The sequence below is a fragment of the Caretta caretta genome, chromosome 4 (assembly GCF_965140235.1).
Source record: "Caretta caretta isolate rCarCar2 chromosome 4, rCarCar1.hap1, whole genome shotgun sequence".
Classification (NCBI taxonomy): Eukaryota; Metazoa; Chordata; order Testudines; family Cheloniidae; genus Caretta; species Caretta caretta.
The window spans coordinates 89,494,732-89,516,963 of NC_134209.1; the positions used below are offsets into that span (position 1 = coordinate 89,494,732).

Sequence of the window (22,232 nt, forward strand, 5' to 3'; positions counted from 1 at the left end):
CATACATTTTTATGCAAAAGACTTAGCTTTGCTAATAGCCACAAACCCTTTCTTCCAAAGTTAAAAAAATCTAGCTTGATAAATGTTCTTTAATATTTAAAGCTATTTACAGCACAAATACATTATATAGGTTCAAGAAAGCAGTGGAGTGGGAGTTACCTGTTTCTCTTCCTTGCATACCAAATAACCTTGCATAAAAGCTACTTAAACCTCCATAAAAAGTATTTAATATTTATAAGTCAGCTGTGTCTGGAGAGCCTAAATGCTTTGTTTTGTTTTAAATAAGCAAAATTTTTAATAACTATTTTTAATATGGGGACTAAACCTGCAAGATGCTGAGTGGCTTCAATTCCTATTGATTTCCATGGGAGTTTGGGAGCTCAGTACAAGGTTGGGCCTTTCATTTATTGAAAGTGAATTATTAAAAATCTAAACTACTGATATTATTTCATACTATAATAATTTTTAAATCCCTCTGAATGAAAATTGTGTCTAATTGCTCATTCAGATATAAAGAACAGAAATAAGTATTATTCATTTGTCTGAATTTCTGCCCACAGATGGATTAATTGACTGCATGGATCCTGACTGCTGCTTGCAGAGTTCCTGCCAAAATCAGCCCTACTGTCGTGGACTGCCTGATCCCCAAGATATCATTAGCCAAAGCCAACAATCACCATCTCAGCAAGCTGCCAAATCTTTTTATGACCGGATCAGTTTTCTTACAGGGCCGGACAGCACCCATGTAATACCTGGAGAAAATCCTTTCAATAAGAGGTGAATATGAATAGATCATTCCTTCATCAGCATAAAATGATATTTTAAAGTGTATATATGATTCACATTGTTAGGAGGTCCACTGCAATTGTGACATTTAATGGGGCGGGCTTTCAACAAATGCATCATTAATTTTTTTTAAAATATGACTATTTTATCTGATTTCTTACAAAAATTCAAATGGCTGGCGCTAGTGAGTTACACACACTTTGCCGTGTTAGTACCTAGGTTCTATTTCATTCAAGATTAAATAAATCTTCATTTAACCAGTTGATTTGGGTTAGCTCAGTTGGCAATATATCAAACCAATGAAAATACCTCAGAAGGAAAGGCAGAGGGGCACTTTTTAAGCTGAGGTCAGTAAATAATATTAATTATGAATTAATGTAATAGGATTATTAAGTGCATGACAGTATGGTTGCAATATACAGTTTGACTGGTGCTTTACAGAGTAGTAATGCCCTAAAAATAAACCAGGAACTGAAAGCAGGTGTCTTACATCTCACTGAGTGAAAGAAGATGATTTACACTAGCATTCCTGAATCTGCAGTTAGCAGCATTTGATGCAGTTGGGCACAGCAATTGATTAAAAGTTGGTGCACAAATGTTCCTTATTGCCCCTTTTACATTTTATACTTCTTGGTCCGTACAGAGTTACAGATTGCCTTGGAATTAATTGGAAAGTACATTTTTCTTTATGAAAATGCCAGAGATATGACACAGAAGGAAAGCCTAGAATTTATAAATTTTAAAAATTCATCCCTAAATTCTTGGTAACTCTCCCAAGACAATGTGCACCAAATTAAATATACAGGGTAAATATAGAAGCAGTTAGAGAATGTAAATTAGAGTTTATAAGAGGGCAATGGCTTGGCAGAGTTTCAGTATGGATTACACAGATGCCATGTAATGGTGTGTTTGTTTTTTTAAGTTGTGTTACTGATAATCATGCTAGTAATACCTGAGCAAATAATTGCATAATCTAATTCTGCACTTTTTCCCACAGCCTTGCATCTGTCATCAGGGGCCAAGTATTAACTGCCGATGGAACGCCACTCATTGGAGTTAATGTCTCCTTTTTACATTATCCAGAATATGGTTATACAATCACTCGCCAAGATGGAATGTAAGTTTGCTGCCAGCCACTTCTATCATTAGAATATGGAGATTGCAATTTTACTTAATTTGAAAGCCTTGTTCCACCAGGAGTTGTAGACACTATCACTGCAAACTGTTCCTTTGTAAATACTGCAAAAACAGTTATCAGACATTTTCCTATTTGTTGATTATTTCTTTTAATTATTTTTTTTGAGAAAGGAAAAAGTTCTTGTTTATTTAAACACAGAGGCCATATTCTCCACTTTCTTACCCCAGTTTTACACCAATGTAATTTGAATAACTTTTCCATTGCTTCCAGTTGTGTTACACTGGCATAAAACGGGAGCAACAGGATAAAGAATCAGATCCATAAAATGCAAACTGTAAATGGCTTTGCACAGTATGTGACTTCTTTTTACTTCGCTGAATAACCTTATGATTTCTCTTAGGTTTGACTTGGTGGCAAATGGTGGTGCATCTCTAACTCTGGTGTTTGAAAGATCACCATTCCTCACACAGTATCACACAGTGTGGATTCCGTGGAATGTCTTTTATGTCATGGATACCCTGGTCATGAAGAAGGAAGAGAATGACATACCCAGCTGTGATCTGAGTGGATTTGTGAGGCCAAACCCTGTCATTGTGTCATCACCTTTATCTACCTTCTTTAGGATTTCTCCTGAAGACAGTCCCATTATCCCTGAGACACAGGTACAATGTGCTTTAAACTAAATAACATTTTCTATCAGATGTATTTTAGATTATCATGAAGAAGATATATGCTGCTGATCTATAATAATAAAGAATGTTGCATAATTAGTGGAAAAAGTGCTATATGTGAGTAAGTTAACACCAGTATTATGTATTTTCAAAATCAGGTGCACAAAAGTATCTTGCATGCAAATACCTAACTTGTATACATGCCTGCCATAATTATAAGATACTGCGTGTCATGAACTGACAGATGTTAGCTGTGCATTGCCTTACAGGATCTGATGATCCTGCATGTTCAAAATGGGCATAGATTTGTGTATTTGACTTTATGACTGTCAGCCCTTAGTGCTCAAAATTATTATTTTTTAAGAACACACCTATAAAATTGCAAGTGAGAGATGAGGTTTTTTTATTGCAGTGCAAAGCCTTTATAGGACTATAGTTTGATTAATGTTATCAATTCATTGTTAATAAATATTATGTGCATTTGTATTTTTTCAGTAGTAAGTGAGAAATTTCGCATTTGTGATATTTAAGGACATGATCTTGCAGGGCACTGAGCACTCTGAGTACCTTTTGAAACCTTTACACCTCCACACTTCGTAGGAGCAAAACCTAAAGTTGGGTTAAAGTTATCAAAAATGTAGTTTTGAACTAAAAATATATGCTTTGAAGATTTTTTGTTTCTAATATAGATTACATTACATTCCTTAATCTCAAATAACTAATCACTAATAGAATTTTCCTCTGCTCCCAAATAGAATTGCATTTGAAGAAATGACAATTATCTTGGATTTTCCTGCTAAATTAGCTATTTTGTTTGTTTGTTTGCTTGCTTGCTTCATTATAACTGTGTAGAACATGTTTTTATGACTCTTCAGGAAGAAATATCCTTGCTTCCTGAGGGGGAACATAGCGGGTGCAATTAAAATTGGTTACATTTAGAGCTTTTAAGAAAAGGACAAAACAATAAAATAATTCATGGTAGGAACTGGTAAAGTATAAACAAACTGCAATTAAATATATTTAAGCCTAGGCTAGGCTACCCAGTTTAGGCTTTTGTCCTTCAGTGCTGTTTCTCTACATTTGATAGCTGCAACTTAGGTCAAAAATTATTTGCATAATACAATCCATTTCAAAATAGCTCCAATTTTCATGTTGTGGCAGCATATGATAGATTTGGTTCCAAACATTGATGGGAAGTGGCAAATATATTATTATAAAACAAGGAAAAGTAATACTGTACAATGCTAGTTGTAAAGAGCCTTAAAATCTTTTTGTTACATATGCATATATAAAAAAATAAAAATAATCCCCCTCCAAAAAGCCATCTTCACACCTGGCTTATTGTTTGACCTGTGCTAATGTGAGCATTTTTTGATTAAGGTAAGACGCTAATTATTCATGCAAAAAGCTAATAATTAGACTATGCAAAAACACAAAGTAAGGATTGTTTTCTCCACTCAGTGCATACACATAACTCATATTTCTTCTAATGGAAGTTACACAAATATATCAAGACTAATATACTCCATGAAGGTCAGATTCTAATCTCAGAAGCATGTGCATAATGCTACATCTCCCAGTACAAATTCAGATTTGCAGCTTATTCTATTCAAAAACTATCCATTAAGTTTCTGAGGAATGCTTGTATTTGTTTTTCTGAAAAGAGCTAGAGCCAGATTTACTGTAGGGGAGATTGGAGTTGGCATAGAAAACATAGAGGAGCAACTCCCCAGTTCCCTGCTAATCAACCATCCTGCTAATGTGGATTGGCAACACTCAGCACCACACGCAGGGGAGAATAATGTGCTGCATTAACTCTAGAGGTAACACTTCATCATCCCTTAAAGGTACAGTAACCCTAAGAGTGTTCTTCTGGAAACAGTACTTTAGGGGATGATGAATCGTTACCTCTAGAGTCAGTGCAGCACACAAAAGGATTTAGGCACCTAACTGCCACTGTAGGTGCCTAAATCCCAGAATCAGGCCCCACTGGGATTCACAAAATACCTGCTCAGCTTCCACTGAGCCCTTAGTCAACCAAACTTGCTTAGCCTTAAAAGTTCCCAAGGTGCCATTGTGTCTGCCTGAGCATATATGCGCTGAAGTCCCATGCCAGGCACCTAACAGACACCTACACCCCCGAGCATTCCACAGACTGGAGAAAGATAGTCTTTCCTCTGTCTAACTTGCCTGTTGGGTCTGAGCTGGTAAGCGTGCAGCTCGCTTCGTGGAATGGTCCAATACATGAGTTCACACAAAACAGCCAATGCCAGAACCGCTGCATCCTCATAACTTTTAGCTCAGTGGTTAAGGTACTCACCTGAGATGTGGGAGACCCTCGGTTCAAGTCCCCCAGGGAGCTGTTCTCTCTCCGGGGAGTGACCTAACAACTGAGCTATGGGATATTCTGATGTGGAGCTCTTTCAATCTCTCCTGTTGAAGCTGCTCCACTGTGAATATGAGTCATTGGAGCAGAAGGACTAGATCCTGGTATGACACTTCTCAGAGTGCCCAGGACTGTGGATCACTTTGTTTCCCCCCTGGCCTCAGTGAGAGATTGAGTTACTGGTGCTAATCTGGGTGTCAGCTCCCTGACACCATCAGTCTGTTGCCCACCAAAACAATCTCCTCAGGCCTCTGCCATCCCCTACTTTGCCTTGCAGGTTAACAGTAGGTGTATCCTAGCCTCTGAATCCTCTGAAAGCATCCCCACTGTAGTATCCAGCCTCGTCACTGGGGACACTCAGAAATTACCAGATATTCTCTCTCCAGAGGAACAGTATACACACAGGCTGACGGGTACAAGTCAGGATCAGATCCTATATAACATCACAGCACTAAAATATATTTATTGTGAAACAGTCATAACTTTATTAGCAAAGATTGAGATTTAAGAGTTAGAGAGTAGGGATAACAAGTGGAAACAGAAATGGTTACATTGTAAAAAAGTATAATGTGCTTCTTAGAGTCTAAACTTAACTTTCTTCTTTGAGTGATGGTCCCTATGCGTATTCCTCCATGGCTATACATGCGCCCAAGTCGGAGAATTCTTGACAGCAGTGTCTGTTAATCTGCGCATGTGCCCTCGCTCTCCTCATGCCTCCAACTTGGAAGATAAAAGGCAGAGTGGACTGACCGCCTCTCCAGTTTCTTCTTATCACTGCATGGCTTGGGTTGACACCTCCAGTGTCTGGAGCTTCATCTTCCTTTATTCTGTGAGCTGCAAATACATATGTATATATTTTGTAAAACATTTTAGAGCTTTATCTGATAGTTTTTAGCTAAATTTGGTAATTTAATAGTTATACTCTCCATCAGGAGGAATTCCCTTCTGCCCCGTACTATGCCCAGGATTCTGAGCTTCAAATCTGTGCTTCCAGCCCATGCTGCTTCTCAGGCAATGATGACCATCAACGCAGCCTTTACTGCCTTGGGATTGCGCACCTCTCAGCGAGGTGTAGATCGTGTTACTAGTTCCCTGGTCATACTTTTGAGGGGTGGGAACTTTGCCTTAAGAAGCACTTATTGGAGAAGGCCATGAGGCCGCAGTCAGACCCGGGGCAAGTCTTCTTGTTTAGCCTATGTGGACTTAGGATGTTCTAAGTCACAGGGTCATGACAAGAAAGTCCACAAATCCAGGGCTCTGTCAGTACCAGACTGCACTCCAGCAGCAACGGTGCCTCTGGTACTAATTGCTCCAGCTATGTTAGTTCATATGGACAAGATCCCTTGCACTCTAGAGAGAGCAGTCTTATGCTCCATCTGATGACACCTTTGATCTCTGAGATCCCCAGCCTCCATCACCACCAGGTCCTTCCCTCACAAAGGAGGTCCTAAATCCACCAGGAGTTGCAACTTAAGTGGAAGAGTCTCTCTCCCATTCCATCATCTAGTCATGGTTTCCTTACAACGGAACCATTGGTACTGCTAATGGATGCAGAATCAGCATTTTCTTTCTCAGGAAATTCTGAACCACCCAATAAACCGATGTCTCCTCCTCTGAGGCATGCCTTCCTAGACAAGCGATCTGGATTGGTCTGGAACCAACCTCCAAACCTACAACTGCCTCAAAACTGTTGAGACCCCATGCCATGGGGACCTTCACAATCACTGTTTGACCCACCTTATTGGCCAAACTGGGGAGAGTGGGGCCTGTATCATCCAGCATAGTCAACGCAATCTAGGGAGTCAGTCCACTCTTCCTCACCAAGAGGACAGCCAGAGATTCCTCCTGACGCCATGGAAGAGAAAGATTATGAGCTGGATCCAGAAGTTCTGCCAGTACCAACCAGACTGCCCTCACCATCTCTCAATGAAGCACTTGCTCCAATGTTTCCATTCCCCCTAATGACTAGAAGCAGTTTCAGGAACTGTTATGTTGGGTTGCACAGGAGCTACGGATCTCCCTTAAGGAAGGTTCAGGATCCTCAGCATAAACTCATGGAGATCCTCCAGTTGTCTAGATCCAGCCAAATAGTACTTCCTGTTAATGAAGCCATTCTGGAACCAGCTAGTACAGTTTGGAATACCCCAGCCACTTATGTCCTTACCCCCACGAGGGAAAAAAACCTTTATTTTGTCCCAGCCAAAAGGGCGGAATGTCTCTTTTCTCATCTTGTTCCTAACTCTTTAGTTGTCTGAGTTGCCATAGACAGATCTAGACAGCAACATCCTAGATCTACTCCAGTGGATAAAGAGGGTAAATTGCTTGTTTTATTGGGAGGAATAATCTTCACTTCTACTAGACTTCAGTTCAGAATAGCCAGTTACCAAGCACTGATGGCTAAATATCATTACCTGAATTATTGTAATACTTGAATGCAGGGGACTGGACTAGAAGACCTCTCGAGATCCCTTCCAGTCCTATGATCCTATTATTCCAAATTCACAGACTTCATCAACAAGGAGAGAGCTCGATTTCAGGCTCTCACTGAGGAAGACCAGTTAAGTAGATGCAGCAGATACATCTTTGAGGACAGCAGCTACTGTTATTGTGATGTGCCATGAATTACAGTATCTTTGAATCATTCCAGTCACCTACAAGCTATCTTCACTAACGTCCCAGTTTAAAGACATTATGTCTCACTGTTGCTTTCTAGATGAAAATGTCAGCAATCTTATTTGCATCTAGTTCCCTGGTGTTGTCTTGATGCACATTAAGGACAGCTACATTATTCAGTTGTGTCTGTTCTATTGATGACTGGAGTTGATTTTTAAGTCTTCTGAAGCTGGAGAATGAGTTCAGGATGATACAGGCACAGTGAAAAGGATTCTTATAAATCTGCAGTACTCTGGAAACATAGTGCTTCAGAGTACCGCAAATGACTACAAGATCTCTTTCATGATATGTAACAGCTAATTTAGGCATGTAAAATTGGGATTATATTTTGTCATGTGCATTACTTTGCATTTAACATTGAATTTCATCTGCCATTTTGTTGCCAAGTCACCCAGTTTTGTGAGATCCCTTTGTAACGCTTTGCAGTCTTTTTCTAACTTAACTGTCTTGAGTAATTTTGTATCATATGCAAACTTTGCCACCTCCCTTTTTGCCGATCATTTATGAATATGTTGACCAGCACTGGTCCCAGTACAAGCCCCTGGGGACAACACTATTTGCCTCTCTCCATTCTGAAAACTGGACACTATTTTTTTCTATGAGTGCTTGAACCCCGGAGCATCCACAAAGTTGGCGCCTGTGGTCACAGGGTTCAGAAGTTCCCTTTCCCTGCACCTTCTGTGGCAACCTCATTATCCCAATCTCAACCCCCATCTAAAAGATACTTTAGGCTACCACCTGCCGATTCCCACACACCATTTAGCACTCTTTTTCCACATCTAGAGTGGAATAACGATGGTCAGGTGGGTACATCATCCATTCCAACTATGCGAATTTACCTCCCTCTCTGCCCCCTCCGTAACCTCCATTTTCCACCCTGTGACAGGGTCGGGCCAGATGGCTACAGGAGAGTGATAGAAGACAGCTATATTAGCCCCAGGTTAAGTAGGTCCCTTTTCCCAGAGTAAGGTAACAGGGAAGGTTCCAGAACAATCAGGAACTTTCTGGAAACAATTAAGGCAGACAGGCTGATTAGAACACCTGCAGCCAATCAAGAAGCTGCTAGAATCAATTAAGGCAGGCTAATTAGGGCACCTGCGTTTTAAAAAGGAGCTCATTTCAGTTTGTGGTGTGTGTGCGAGGAGCTGGGAGCAAGAAGAGCAAGAAGCTGAGAGTGAGAAGGCATACTACTGGAAGACTGAGAAGTACAAGCATTACCAGACATCAGGAGGAAGGTTCTGTGGTGAGAATAAAGAAGGTGGTGGGAGGAGGCCATGGGGAAGTAGCCCAGGGAGTTGTAGCTGTCACGCAGCTGTTACAGGAACCACTGTAGACAGCTGCAATCCATAGGGCCCTGGGCTGGAACCCGGAGTAGAGGGCGGGCCCGGGTTCCCCCCATCCCTCCATTCCCCCAACTTGATACCGGAGGAGTTGACCTGGACTGTGGGTTCCACCAGACGAGAAGGTCTCTGGCTTGTTCCCTGATCCACTAGGTGGATCAGCAGAGTCTGCGGGAATTGTTCTTCTTCCTTTTCCCCATGCTGGCCAGTGATGAGGCTAATTGAGTGAACTGCAGATTTGAGCCACAAAAGTGGCCAAACTGAGGTCTGCCATGAACCTCTGAGGCGAGCAAATCCGCCAATAAGCGCAGGACCCACCAAGGCAGAGGAGGAACTTTGTCACAACCCCTTTTCAGGGGCCATTCTTACGAGGAGATTCTCAAACAACATAACAACAAGGAGCTCTTTTCCCACTATAAACCTTGTCCAGGTATGTCTAACACTCCATATTGCTGGTGGGATGAATCTTTCTGTGGTCCTGACGAGAAGCCATTTTGAAGTTGAGTTTTAGTGGCTTCTCTTCCCCTACACTTCCATAGCTGAATACCATGGATGCTCAAAATGATAAGGTTGACTTGGGGTTTCTGCAAGCCCTTGCTCAGTTTGGTGTCCAGAGTGAATTCTCCTGCCCCAATGAGAGCATAGGAACTACAAAGATTTTTTCTTCTACTCCCTTCACTTATCATTGGTTTAATTAGTGGTGAGACCAGTCAGCAGGTGTGTGGTCTTTGTTCAGTTCTAATGTGTCAGTGGAGATTCAGTTCTATGGATGAGCTCTATCATTCATTTGGTCTTAATTGTAAGCCGAACTGTTGATTTGCTGCTCACAAGATCCCTTACAATAATTTGAGAGGAAACCCTGACAGAGCTTGTTAAGACTTCCCTTAAAGATTGGAGAACTTTATCTAGTTCTGGGGATAGACCCTTTCATCAAATATCTCCAAGGTTTATCCTCTCCAGCTTGGGTCCAGCAGTTTTCAGTTTCTATACTTCTGTACCTCTGGAATCTGTAAATATCCTGATTTATACTTCTTCTGTGCTTCTATCTGCCTAAAGCTTTTCTACAGCTCCCATCTCTGCTGTATCTGTATAATGCAAGGAATGGTTTAGGCTTCTGACTCCAGGAGAGGGTTCCAGCTCTCCAAGCAGAGCGAGAGGCACCTACCTCTAGCCCAGACTTAGAGGAGTGGGGCTTAGGATCCACCCCTCTCCTCAGCATCTGCTATTCACTAGCTTAGGCAGCACCCTCTCTTGCCTGCTGGCTTTTGTGGATCCTAAGCGTTTTGTGGGCACCTCTCTCTTCCTGTGCATTGTATTTAAAGCCAAGGCACCCAGTTCAGGGTTTGTGAATTCCATTGGGTGGCTAGGCATCTAAAAGTTAGGCACTGCAATACTTAATGTTGGCAATGTCTGAGTCCCTTTGTGGATTTGGGCCTTCGAGCATTCATGGCAGTTGCTTAATGCAGCCAAACTCAATAGTGGGAAGGAGTTCTTTACCTCACTCTGACTGTATCTTCTCCAGTCCTGCATCCATCAGTGCATATCAACCCCAGTTAGTTTCACCATACTTACTATGGCCCCATATTGTTTTAATTCAGGCCTGAAAGATATGATTTACAATAGTCAGTACTGCAGTGCTAAGGCATTTTGCAATGTGGGTAAGTTGGGTCTCTTGGGCCATGTATGGCTGAATGGGCCAACTTGAGTTCTCAGGAGGACAAATTTTCTCTGTTTCTGTGGAAACTGAGATGACCCTTATCTGAGTACTGTAGGTTTAGTGTTCCACAATTGTCCTTCTAAGAGGCTTGATCATGCATAAATGCAATGTTTCATCCTTTGGGATTTAGTAGTTCAGTGTAGTATTTTGGTACCTGGAATATTACTTCACCCCCTTGCAGAATTAGTATTCTTCAAGACACTTTGATTCCCTATTGGGAAAAGTTAGTGTATGAGCAGAGTGGCTGAGCTGATGAATTCTGATTTTTGTCCTTGAAGACCTTCTAGTTCTAGTTCTTCATTTAACTGATTCACCATCCGGACACCAGTGAGAAACTCTGTCTGTGTCTGCTGATTTAACTTTTTAGTAATAAGGTTAGAGAATTAATGGTTCAGGAGGAGGGCTGGAATGCATGTTCCTTACTCACCTCTAGATTGCCGAAGTTCTCAGGGAGCTCAGTTAAGACAGAGCACATCTAGTGGAACAGTGTGATTTGTAAGGACTTGTTACATTTCCAGGATTAGGAGTTAGATCCACAAAGGGATTTGGGTGCCATTTTAGACACCTATTTAGATCCTCAAAACGCCCATTCAGCTACTGCCCAATCCTAGGTCTCTAAGCCTAAAGTCCCTAGTCTCCTAAAAGTCCCTTTGGTGCCTAAAAATCTGCCACTGAGCATGTGCACAGCTGCATCAGGACAGACACCCAGGCCCCCAGCTCAAACCTAAAACCTAGTAAAGATTCCCCATCTATGTCCCCTGTGAGACCCAATCCAGTAGGCATTCTCAGAGACCACCTAACAGATCAGTCCCCACACAAAGCACAGGAGCAGGTGGAGGTGGTGCCTGTGCCTTCTAGCAAAAAATTATGATAGTTGTGGTGTGCCTTTTAGCCCAGAGGTTAGAGCACTCACCAAGGATGTTCATGTCCCCTCTATATCTAATGTGGAGCAAAGACTTGAACTTGGATTTTCTACATTAGAAGTGAGCACCCAACCACTGAGCTGTAGGGTGTTCTTTGGTAGGGTCTCCCCCTCAGTTTCTGTTGTTGAAGCTGTTCAACTTTGTATAATTAAATAGTCATTGGAACTGGGACTTGAAGTGTGGTCTTCCACCTCCTAGTTGAGTGCCCGAACCAATGGGATGTAAAAGCATTCTCTCGCCCGGATCCACTGAATATTTAAGTATTTATAGGAAGTGGAACGGCTTCAACAGAAAAGATGGAGAGAGACCCACCTGTTGCTATCCCATAGGCCAGAAGTTAGGTGCTGTCCTGAGAGGTTATAGATGTGGGTTCAGACCTAATCACACAAAGTGGGGTATTTGAATCAGCATCCCCCACATCCCGGGTGAGCGCTCTAACCCCTGGATCAAGATTATAAGGGGGAGTATGTGGCAGCTTCTCTTACTTGTGTTTGCAAGAAAGGGCTTAGACACTTCATTCCAGAAGAGGATAGGGCTCATGACTATAAGTCCCAACCAAAGATGGGCACCTCCCTTTGACCCAGATTTAGGCACCTAAGATCCTTTGGGGGCAGTGCTTAGGCCACACCCTTCTCCTGGGCATTTCCTGTGGCTAACATAAGCAGCACCTCGTTCATCTTGCTGGCTGTGGATCCATAGTTAGGTGCCTAGCTCTCCCCATGCATTGCATAGGAAGCCAGGGTGCCTACGTCTGGGCTGTGGATTCTACTAAGCAGCAGAGCACCTAAAGTGAGGAGTTGCAGTGCTGAGCCCCCTTTGTGAATCTTACCCTAGCAATAGTCAGTTTTTCATCTCAGTAAGACCTGAATTTGCCTCCTGGTTCTTAATGAGGCAGCCATCCAAACCCACTGTAGAGCTTTCTGAAAATGCCCGCCAGAGTGGCCTGTTTACTTTCTGTTCTCTCAGCTAAGCAGGTGGATGGATGCTTTAGGACTTAGCACTACTCTTCTTCACTTTCTGGTTGCAAGAGAAGATTTGAGTAAACTTTGGGACGAATAGGAACCATCATGCTGTGTTCATTTATGGATGTTGTTTTCCTTTGTTTCTCTACTCAAGTTGCTTTTTTTTTCCTCCAGAAAGAGAACAGCATCTGTTAGTTCACTTTTTAAGTGCAGCGTGGGAGTCCTTCAAACACCTTAAAGAGTTGTTTTACCTTGAAGGTCTTAGTAAAGGAACAGATCCTCAGTTACTTATATCTCTGGATGGGTTTTTACATTTTTAGCCTGCAGAGATTTGTTTACCCTCCAGTTCAGAGGAGCATCCCCTATAGTCTCTGCAACTTGGGCCGAGGCACTGCAAAAGTAATTTTAGAGGCAACACAAATATCACCAATTTTAAGCACTTGCTTAATGACAGTACTGTGTGTCATCTGCTCTCAGTGATGATTGGTGAAGTGGGAAGAGCAGATATTTGACAATTAAGAATTGCTTATCAGTAATTGGACTTGTCCTAGTAACCTGTTCCGCATTCTACTCCTCCTTTCCTTTCTACTGTAATATGAAGTTCTACACAGTGTGGGAAGTTTCTGACTGGAGGAGAAGAGAGGTGCTTGCCTATATATACCTTACTTGAATGACAGCTTTGTTGCATCCTAAGCTTCCTGTTAAATGAGCTAAGCTGCTGTCAGTGATAATTGGTCATAGAAAGAGAAAAGAGAAGAATATAATTAATGTCATGTAAATCTTTCTTAACATACCTGCAGTAGTTTCCATCAGTTATCGGATATTATGACATCTAAGGCCTCTTAAACTCTATAGGCCAGGTCCTTGGACCTTCTTAAAGAAGCAACCTCTTAAAGGGTGCATAAGCAGTTTTAAAACTGCATCTGAGGATTTCCCTAGCATAGAGCTCCCATAGCCAGCCCTCTGCCAGCCTGTATTGGTGCTTGCCTCAACATAGATGACATTTTGGGGTGTAGAGAAGCTGGGTAGAGCACAATGCTTCCCTGCAGACTGTTATCCACCAGTATAAGTTAGTACATTGGCCTTGGCTGCCCCCAGGACCAAGGGATGGAAAAGTAGAGTAAAGCTGCCTAAATTTTGTTTCCCAGGAGCACTAAGTGCTGCTATGTCCCCATACTGCTTTAATTCAGCCCTGAGATGTGATTTATAGAAAGCTTTTAATTTTAATGGGGATGCTTGGTGGCTCTGCCTTCAGTATTTAGGAATGTGATTCTTATCCAGTTAAAGTCCTGAGTGAAATAAAGGTGATGGACTATCTTAATCCATAGAATGCAGAAACCCTTCATGTCCAACTACCACACACAAACTCTAATTCTCATGGGAGGTGGAAAAACTTATAAAAACAGGATTGAACGTTTCTGATATGAGAAAGCAATGAGCTGATGTCCGAACAGTGAAAATTGATCAGGAAATATGGGGAAGAAAGCTCTAGTTTAAAATATTTACAATACAGAAATAAGACAGATATTCTATGAAACACTAGTATTATTATTTAACATTTGTACTACAGTAGCAATTAGAGGCCCTAATCAAAATCTGGATCCCCATTGTGTGAGGGGCTGTACATACACATTCTAAGCAATAACTCGCTGCCCAGAAAAGCTTATTATCTAAATAGGCAATATAGACAAGGGATGGGGAAAAGGAATTATTTTGTATGCTAACAAGTAACTTCATAATTGCATTCTTAATTATAGTAAAATTGACTTGTCACAATATGGTGTCTTAGGTTTGTTGATGTTGCTCAGAGAACCATTCTCACTTCTGAGTGAATTAAGTGTCTATCCCAGAAGAGCACTGTCAGCTTCATGCAGGGACATGTAGGAGTGATTGCTGGATCTCAGATGCCCAGTGCTCACTTATCTTCAATAGGGAGAGTGCTAGCTGTATCACAGTTACTGTATGTGATACACAACATGGATGGTGGCTTCAGAAGAAGCTATTTGCCCAGTGCACTTAGACAGAAAGAGGATGCTTTACTGACAAAACTGTTGTGGAAAAAGAGACTGGAGGTGTTCTTCCAGGAAAACAAAGAGATGTCCGTAAGTCTTTGAAAGTTTGCAGCAGAAAATAATAATTGAGCGACTTCATCACAAAAAGACTGTAAGATGTCTTTAAGAAAACGCAGAATATTGTGATTTCTTTTGTTAGAATGTTTTACTTTATTAAAATGCAGTTCAGATATAGGCTCTGATTCACTATGGATTTTAATATACTGTTCAAGGTATGATTTTAAAATACTATTATATTCAGATTAATCTGAAAATAACTTACATTATTGTAATGTTTCTTTATCAACAATTAGGTACTTCATGAAGAGACTACAATTCCAGGAACTGATTTGAAATTATCATACTTAAGCTCCAGAGCTGCAGGATATAAATCAGTTCTTAAGATCACCATGACCCAGTCTGTTATACCATTTAACTTAATGAAAGTTCATCTTATGGTGGCAGTGGTGGGAAGACTTTTCCAGAAATGGTTCCCTGCATCCCCAAATCTGGCTTACACTTTCATATGGGATAAAACTGATGCATACAACCAGAAGGTCTATGGCTTATCTGAAGCTGTTGGTATGTACAGTGTGATGCTTTTCTGAATTTATTACTATCTTGGAATCATAGTGTTAAATTGAAACTGACCATATCAGTTGATCAGAAAATATTTAGCACAACAGCATTGTACTGAAATGTATTAGAAAGAATTAAGGTAAACTTTTTATAATAAAAATGTATTTCAGATTAAAAAGAGATCACAAATTGATAGTTTTTCATTTGTATTAAATAACTTGGAGGATAGACCCAATGTGGATAGTTTTTGTGGATCTCATTTTAAGCACAGTGGAAAATTAACGTGGAAAAAACCCACTCTGTACTGCACCCTTGTCTTAGGACAGACTTAGTCTACTGCTCTTTTTAAAAACAAAATAATTTTAACCATCTGAAATTCCTTTTTTAAATTATGAAATATTTGAACAATCTCTGTACGATAAAGGATATACAGGTTTTAATCACAAGCTTAGTATAGAAATGTAAAGTTAGTTTTCTGAACAAAATTCCATTTTTCAACTATGGTGGGGAATATGAAACGGATTTATTATGATTCCAGTGTCTGTGGGTTATGAATACGAGTCTTGTTTGGATCTAACTCTCTGGGAAAAGCGGACTGCCATTTTGCAGGGATATGAACTGGATGCCTCTAACATGGGTGGTTGGACATTGGATAAACATCATGTGTTGGATGTTCAGAATGGTAAGGACGTATTCTTGTTATTGTTCATTTTAATATTTTACTCTAGTGCCCTTGCTTGAAGCATATTGTTATAATTAATCAAATATTTTCTTCGGTTTAAAAAAGGTACCATACCTGAACAAAGATTTACAGTTTATGCCATATTTCATATTTCTCGCTCCTTAAAATTACATAAACTGTTGGGATTTTCCTTAACAAAGGTGTCACAATGAAAAACATCTTACTGAATTTTTTTAGTTTACAAAATTTTATTTTATCTTCAAATTGGTTTTAATATATGTTTAATATTTTAATGACTGTGTGTGCCATTAAGGAAGCCCTGATTTTTAAAAAAAAATCATATCTCAGAATACTGAAATTGTTTCCTACTAGTTATGTATTATCAGTGTGATGACTGGCACTTTTGCTCCCACATAGTGAAAATTACATAGCAATAATCAAAGCCTCTGCCAGACCCAGATCTCTTCACTCTTAGACCTCACTTTGGCCCTCAGTTACACAGGAGAAACTCCTACTGAAGTCATAATCCCCAGCAGCAGAATGTCTACCTGGAGAGGGATTCTGTCAGGTCAAAGCACCTGCACCTCCCCTCCACTAGAGCTCTCAGCTGTGCTGGCTGGAAAGGAGAGGGGTGTGTGGCCAAGGCATGCAGGGCATGTCCTGATTCAGCATGTTCCCTGGGCAGCCTCCACAGACAGGGTTCAGACTGCAACTTAAAGTTGACTCAACAGAACTGTGAAGGAAGGATGGCGATGCAAACACTGCCTGCCTTCTGTGAGGTGAATGGGTTTGATGGCCAGCCACAGGCACAAATCAGAGATCTGATTTAAGCCCAAAGTTGTCAAGCTGACTTCTAACTGATAAACAAGGGCCTCATTAAACAGTCATGGGATAAGAGGGAAGGTTCTCTCATGGGTTAAAAGTGATTAAAAGATAGGAAACGAAGGGTAGGAATAAATGGTCAGTTTTCAGAATGGAGAGAGGTAAATAGTGGTGTCCCCCAGGGATCTGTACTGGGACTAGTGCTGTTCAACACATTCATAAAAGATCTGGAAAAAGGGGTAAACAGTGAGGTGGCAAAATTTGCAGATGATGCAAAACTACTCAAGATAGTTCAGTCCAAAGCAGACTGCAAAGAGTTACAAAGAGATCTCACAAAACTGGGTGATGGAGCAACAAAATGGCAGATGAAATTCAATGTGGATAAATGCAAAGTAATGCACATTGGCAAACATAATCCCAGTTATACATATAAAATGATGGGGTCTAAATTAGCTGTTACCACTCAAAAAAGGAATCTTGGAGTCATTGTGGATACTTCTCTGAAAACATCCACTCAATGTGCAGCAACAGTCAAAAAAGCAAACAGAATGTTGAGAATCATTAAGAAAGAGATAGATAATAAGACAGCAAATATCATATTGCCTCTATATAAATCCAGGGTATGCCCACATCTTGAATACTGCATGCAGATGTGGTCGCCCCATCTCAAAAAAGATATATTGGAATTGGAAAATATACAGAAAAGGGCAACAAAAATGATTAGGTGCATGGAACAGCTTCCATATGAGGAGAGAGTAATAAGAATGGGACTTTTCAGCTTGGAAAAGAAACGACTAAGGGGGGATATGATTGAGGTCTATAAAATCATGACTGGGGTGGAGAAAGTAAATAAGGAAGTGTTATTTACTCCTTCTCATTACACAAGAACTAGAGGTCACCAAATGAAATTAATAGGCAGCAGGTTTAAAACAAACAAAAAAGTATTTTTTCACACAATGCACAGTCAACCTGTGGAACTCTTTGCTACAGGATATTATGAAGGCCAAAACTATAACAGGGTTCAAAAAAAGAACTAGATACATTCATGGGGGATAGGTCCCTCAATGGCTATTAGCAAGAATGGTTTCCCTAGCAACTGTTTGCCAGAAACTGGGAATGGGCAACAGGGGATGGATTACTTGATGATTACCTGTTCTGTTCGTTCCCTCCGGGGCACCTGGCATTGGCCACTGTTGGAAGACAGGATATTTGGGCTAGATGGACCTTTGGTCTGACCCAGTATGGTCATTCTTACTTTCTTATATTCTCACTAACTTCAGCTAATGGGGGACCAATTGTGGATTAGTAAGATTTGAGTTTTCATGGGTGTCAAAAGCAGCATCAATGTGTCTAACATGCTTGTCATTGGCCTATTATAGAGTGTCCTGTCATGCCCCCGCCCCAACTCCACAGAGTACATTTCCATGGAGACAGGCTACTTACAATTCATGTTGCTAATGCTTCTCCTTGTGGCCCCTCTCCCTGGCAGGATGTCTCATGAATGACTCTGCAGCACTTTTGGGAACACTGACATCAAGAAGAAGCCAGTGGGGCAGAGAGGCTCTCTTCTCTTAGAATAGGCACTGCTAACTCCTGTACATTTTCATGTGTCACTTCATTGCAGCTAGATTGAACCAGCTCCCCAACAATCAGTTCCACCCTGCCTACTGCTCCTCACTTGATGGAGAAGGGGAGTGGTGGAGATTGCTAGGGACTGCCCAGAGCAACAAAGCAGCAGTCAGAATTATAGTATAGTAATTATAATTTACATAGTGCCTTTCATACTAAAGGATCCAAAACCAAAATTCATATGAGGATTGCTCCACTCCCCAGTGAAATATAGCCAACTTTGGAATAAAACGAGGCAGCTGTTTAACAGTGTTCAGCAGCATGGCATAAGAGTTTAGAAAAGGAAGTGAAGAATACTGTATTCAGTTGAATCTGTAAGGAAAATTAGATAAGCAGAATGAAATTACGCAAGTTGGAATTTGGTCAGGATGTGCTGTACTCTTACAGAAAGTATGTGGCAGGGCCTCCCTCTAACACTATGCTGGGGCATCAGTTCAGTACTGATCTAGGGCATGTCTACACCACAGCTGAAGGTGCAATTGCAGATGTACCCACTCTAACTTTAATCTAGCACAGGTAACAATAGCAGTGAAAATGCTGTGGCATGGACTTCGGGATGGGCCAGCAACCTGAATACGCACCCAGTGTCACCAGCAGGCTTGTCCTGTGGCAGCTAGCCTGAAGTGAAGCCTTATGCCACCATATCTTCACTACTATTGTTACGGCACTGCAATGACACCTTCATTTGTGGTGTAGCTATCCTGAGAGAGAAGAATGCTCCTTCCAGCAGCATCCAAGTCTTTTGTGGAGGTTTCCCATCTACGTGTTGGCTCAGTTTGATCCTGCTTAGCTGGTGTGATATGATGGGTCGTAACCTAACTGGTACTGCTGAATAGGAGAAAAATAATATAACCAATTAAGGGGAAATGGAAATTTTAAATTTAAAATGTCAGAAAAGAACCATGCAAAATTCTTAAGATATTTATAAAAATGCAAAGATGCATGTTTTATTTAGTCTAGTTTTTTTAAAATTATGAGGTTGTTTCTATTCACAAGGTGAATTGATTGTGGCTTTAAATTATGTTCAAGAGTAGATTTGACAAGTATGACTTTTCAAAGTGACATGTGTCTAATTGAATAAAGAAAGTAGTTTGTTGTAATGACAAGGTGGATGAGCTGGAGAAATTTATTCAGAGAGTACAGACAGTGACAGGTGTTTGTATGGACACCCTGAACCACTGCAATAAATATTCTAATGTTCATCTTTCCATTCTGTGATAATAGAGGAGAAATATGAAGGACCAATTTTTCAAAGTAATGACAGAATAAATCATGTGCACTAGTGCAGAGTCTTGACTTGTAGGAGTCTTCTTATAAAAATTATAGAACTTAGCTATTTCAGCAAAATTATGGTTCCATGGTTGTCACAAATGATGTAATCATAGGAAGGGGATTTCAGATGCCATTAATGCATTCTTTCTCAGACTATTCATGAAAAACAAACTCCATTTGCTATTATGATGCAGCCTTATTTTGATGACTTTTCTTTAAGTTTTCGTAAGCCAGTTTCATCCTTTCTGATTTCATAATGTATATTTGCTCTGGTATTTACCTCCACCAAATTGTATGACATTAAAAAAGTAACTGAAGCAACCAAAAACAGTTTAAGTGAAAAAGGAAAGATATTTATTCTGATCTCTTTTCAACTTAAGAAGTGCCTTGCAGGAAAAGTGGGGGGAAGGGGAGCGACACACCTTCTCAAGTTTCCTAAATGTGTTTTTGTAAGATTGATTGTTTTAACAGTATCTCAAAAAAGAAGAGTTACCATTAGCACCAAAAACTGCTTTTGAAACTTTGTACTCAAGAAATAAAACATGTAGCACTATAAAGTACAAAGGGACATGTGGTTTACATGGATTATACCACATGAAGATTTATTGTGACATATGAGCATAACAATAATAGCTGACCATCCATACAGCAGACCTTCATGGAGTCATTGATCTGTATAATAATGAGGACGCTGGTAACATTTAACTGAGTCCAAATTCAAACATAATTCTCTAATTGAAAAATTTAACATCAGGTATGTATTTTGCTTCCCACGTTCCCTGTGAAGGCCATATAAAAGTACTGCTGGCATATTCCTTTGTCTTCATAAAATGACTGTACTTTTCAAACCTAAATAAATTAGGTTTAAGGAGCAGATTGGCCTGCCACTACATTTTTTGTTGTATTTGACATTTTTAATAACCATATAGAACTGCAGATGTATTCTAGGTGCAGACTTTGTTACCAGGGATAGATTATTATTGTACAGTGAAAAAAGACACTTTTATTATGTGAAATTGAGTCTCAGAACTTTTTTGAAGTATCCCCTTAATTAATATTTGATGTATGTGGTAGTTGTCTAGTCATATTTAACAGGTTGTTTTTAATTAGTTACTGTATGATTGCAGGAATGAAACTCCCAAATATAAATCCATCTTTTCCAATAATCAGTGTACATGCAGTTAGAACTCCAGTCTTTTGAGGGAGATTTTCAAACCAAAGGGATTTAGAAGCATATGTCTCATAAAAAATAAATGGATTATGTGATTTTTGTAATTTTGAAAAAAAAAATTCCCCCTCAATTATAAATATAAAAAATCATACACAGAATGATTGTAATCATGTTTATATTACAGATGTTAGTATTTTTAATATTCTACTATATATTTTGAACAAGAGGGTTATTTTCAGTGTTTCTTAATTTGGTGCTATGGGTTCTCTAAGTGAATTTCCGATTTATTTGTAAATTAATTTTATGAAAAAAAATGTCTTGCATAAGGTAGGTTTGCTGTTAATGATCATCATTTCCTGAACGTGACTTTGCTGTGAGAAGCAATTGTATTTTTATTTCTATCAGGTATCCTCTACAAAGGAAATGGTGAAAATCAATTTATTTCTCAGCAACCTCCAGTTGTTAGTAGCATCATGGGCAATGGACGAAGACGCAGCATCTCATGCCCAAGTTGCAATGGCCAAGCTGATGGTAATAAACTACTAGCTCCAGTAGCCTTAGCTTGTGGGATAGATGGCAGCTTGTATGTAGGGGATTTCAACTATGTTCGGCGGATATTCCCATCTGGAAATGTAACTAGTGTTCTTGAACTCAGGTATGTCTTTTCCTAGTCTGGGACTTTTGGAATTAAGATGGTGTTGAGAATTAAAATATGGGATAGTTTTCTGACATTTTGTAAGTTAATATATCCAAATTTTTTACATAATGCATTGAACTGAAAGAATTAAACCAATTTAAAAATGAAGTAAATTTGATTAACTCTAAAATGTTTAACTATGCATATCTCTATCTAAAAATATTGTAGCAATTCAAACTAGCCTAATTATTTCCTGTTTTAGAGTCAAAATAAGTTAACTCTGGTGGATCAAAGTTCATAATTCATCTTCTTCACTAGAATAATAATAGTTTAAATTCTGCCTTCTGCTCCTCTTGTTTCTTTTCTAACCTTTTTTTCTAATATTGCTTTTCCACTCTTCTTTACTTGCTCCCACCAAGAAATAAAGATTTTAGACATAGGTAAGCATTTTTAAGGAAATGTATATTTCTTCTGTCCATTTTTACAAATGAATGTGTATTGTGGATTAGTCAGTTCCGGTATTGTTATTGTATGAGGAGTGCTTTTCAAAAATAATGACTTCGGCTGCAAAGGAGAGCATGTTGCCTTTGGTTATGCCAGTTGTCAAGTTCTAGAATTACTGATATTCAATTCCTGTTCTCAGCTCCATTAAGGACCCTCTTTGTGCCCTGTCCCCCTTCAGATCCTGTCCTCTTTTGCATCCTACTTTTAGCCACAGGTTCCCATTTTCTGTACCCAGTTTTTGTCACTTCCAATCCCCAGTCACTGTTCCCATTTATGCTGCCTGCCCCCT

The 22,232-nt window shown here is 40.0% G+C and overlaps 1 protein-coding gene across 38 annotated transcripts in view; it reads left to right on the forward strand.

Moving 5' to 3' along the window:
• TENM3 (teneurin transmembrane protein 3) overlaps window positions 1-22,232 on the forward strand; it is a 2,220,601-nt gene that overhangs the window by 2,142,821 nt on the left and 55,548 nt on the right. For 32 of the 38 annotated variants that reach the window (XM_075127819.1, XM_075127816.1, XM_075127814.1 and 29 more), the window contains 7 exons: window positions 561-777; window positions 1,784-1,903; window positions 2,325-2,586; window positions 14,962-15,229; window positions 15,765-15,908; window positions 21,208-21,457; window positions 21,859-21,879. In XM_075127819.1, coding sequence (XP_074983920.1) covers window positions 561-777; window positions 1,784-1,903; window positions 2,325-2,586; window positions 14,962-15,229; window positions 15,765-15,908; window positions 21,208-21,457; window positions 21,859-21,879 — 1,282 coding nt within the window. The remainder of the gene's footprint in view (window positions 1-560; window positions 778-1,783; window positions 1,904-2,324; window positions 2,587-14,961; window positions 15,230-15,764; window positions 15,909-21,207; window positions 21,458-21,858; window positions 21,880-22,232) is intronic. The other 6 variants (XM_075127828.1, XM_075127830.1, XM_075127833.1 and 3 more) reach the window with 1 other exon arrangement.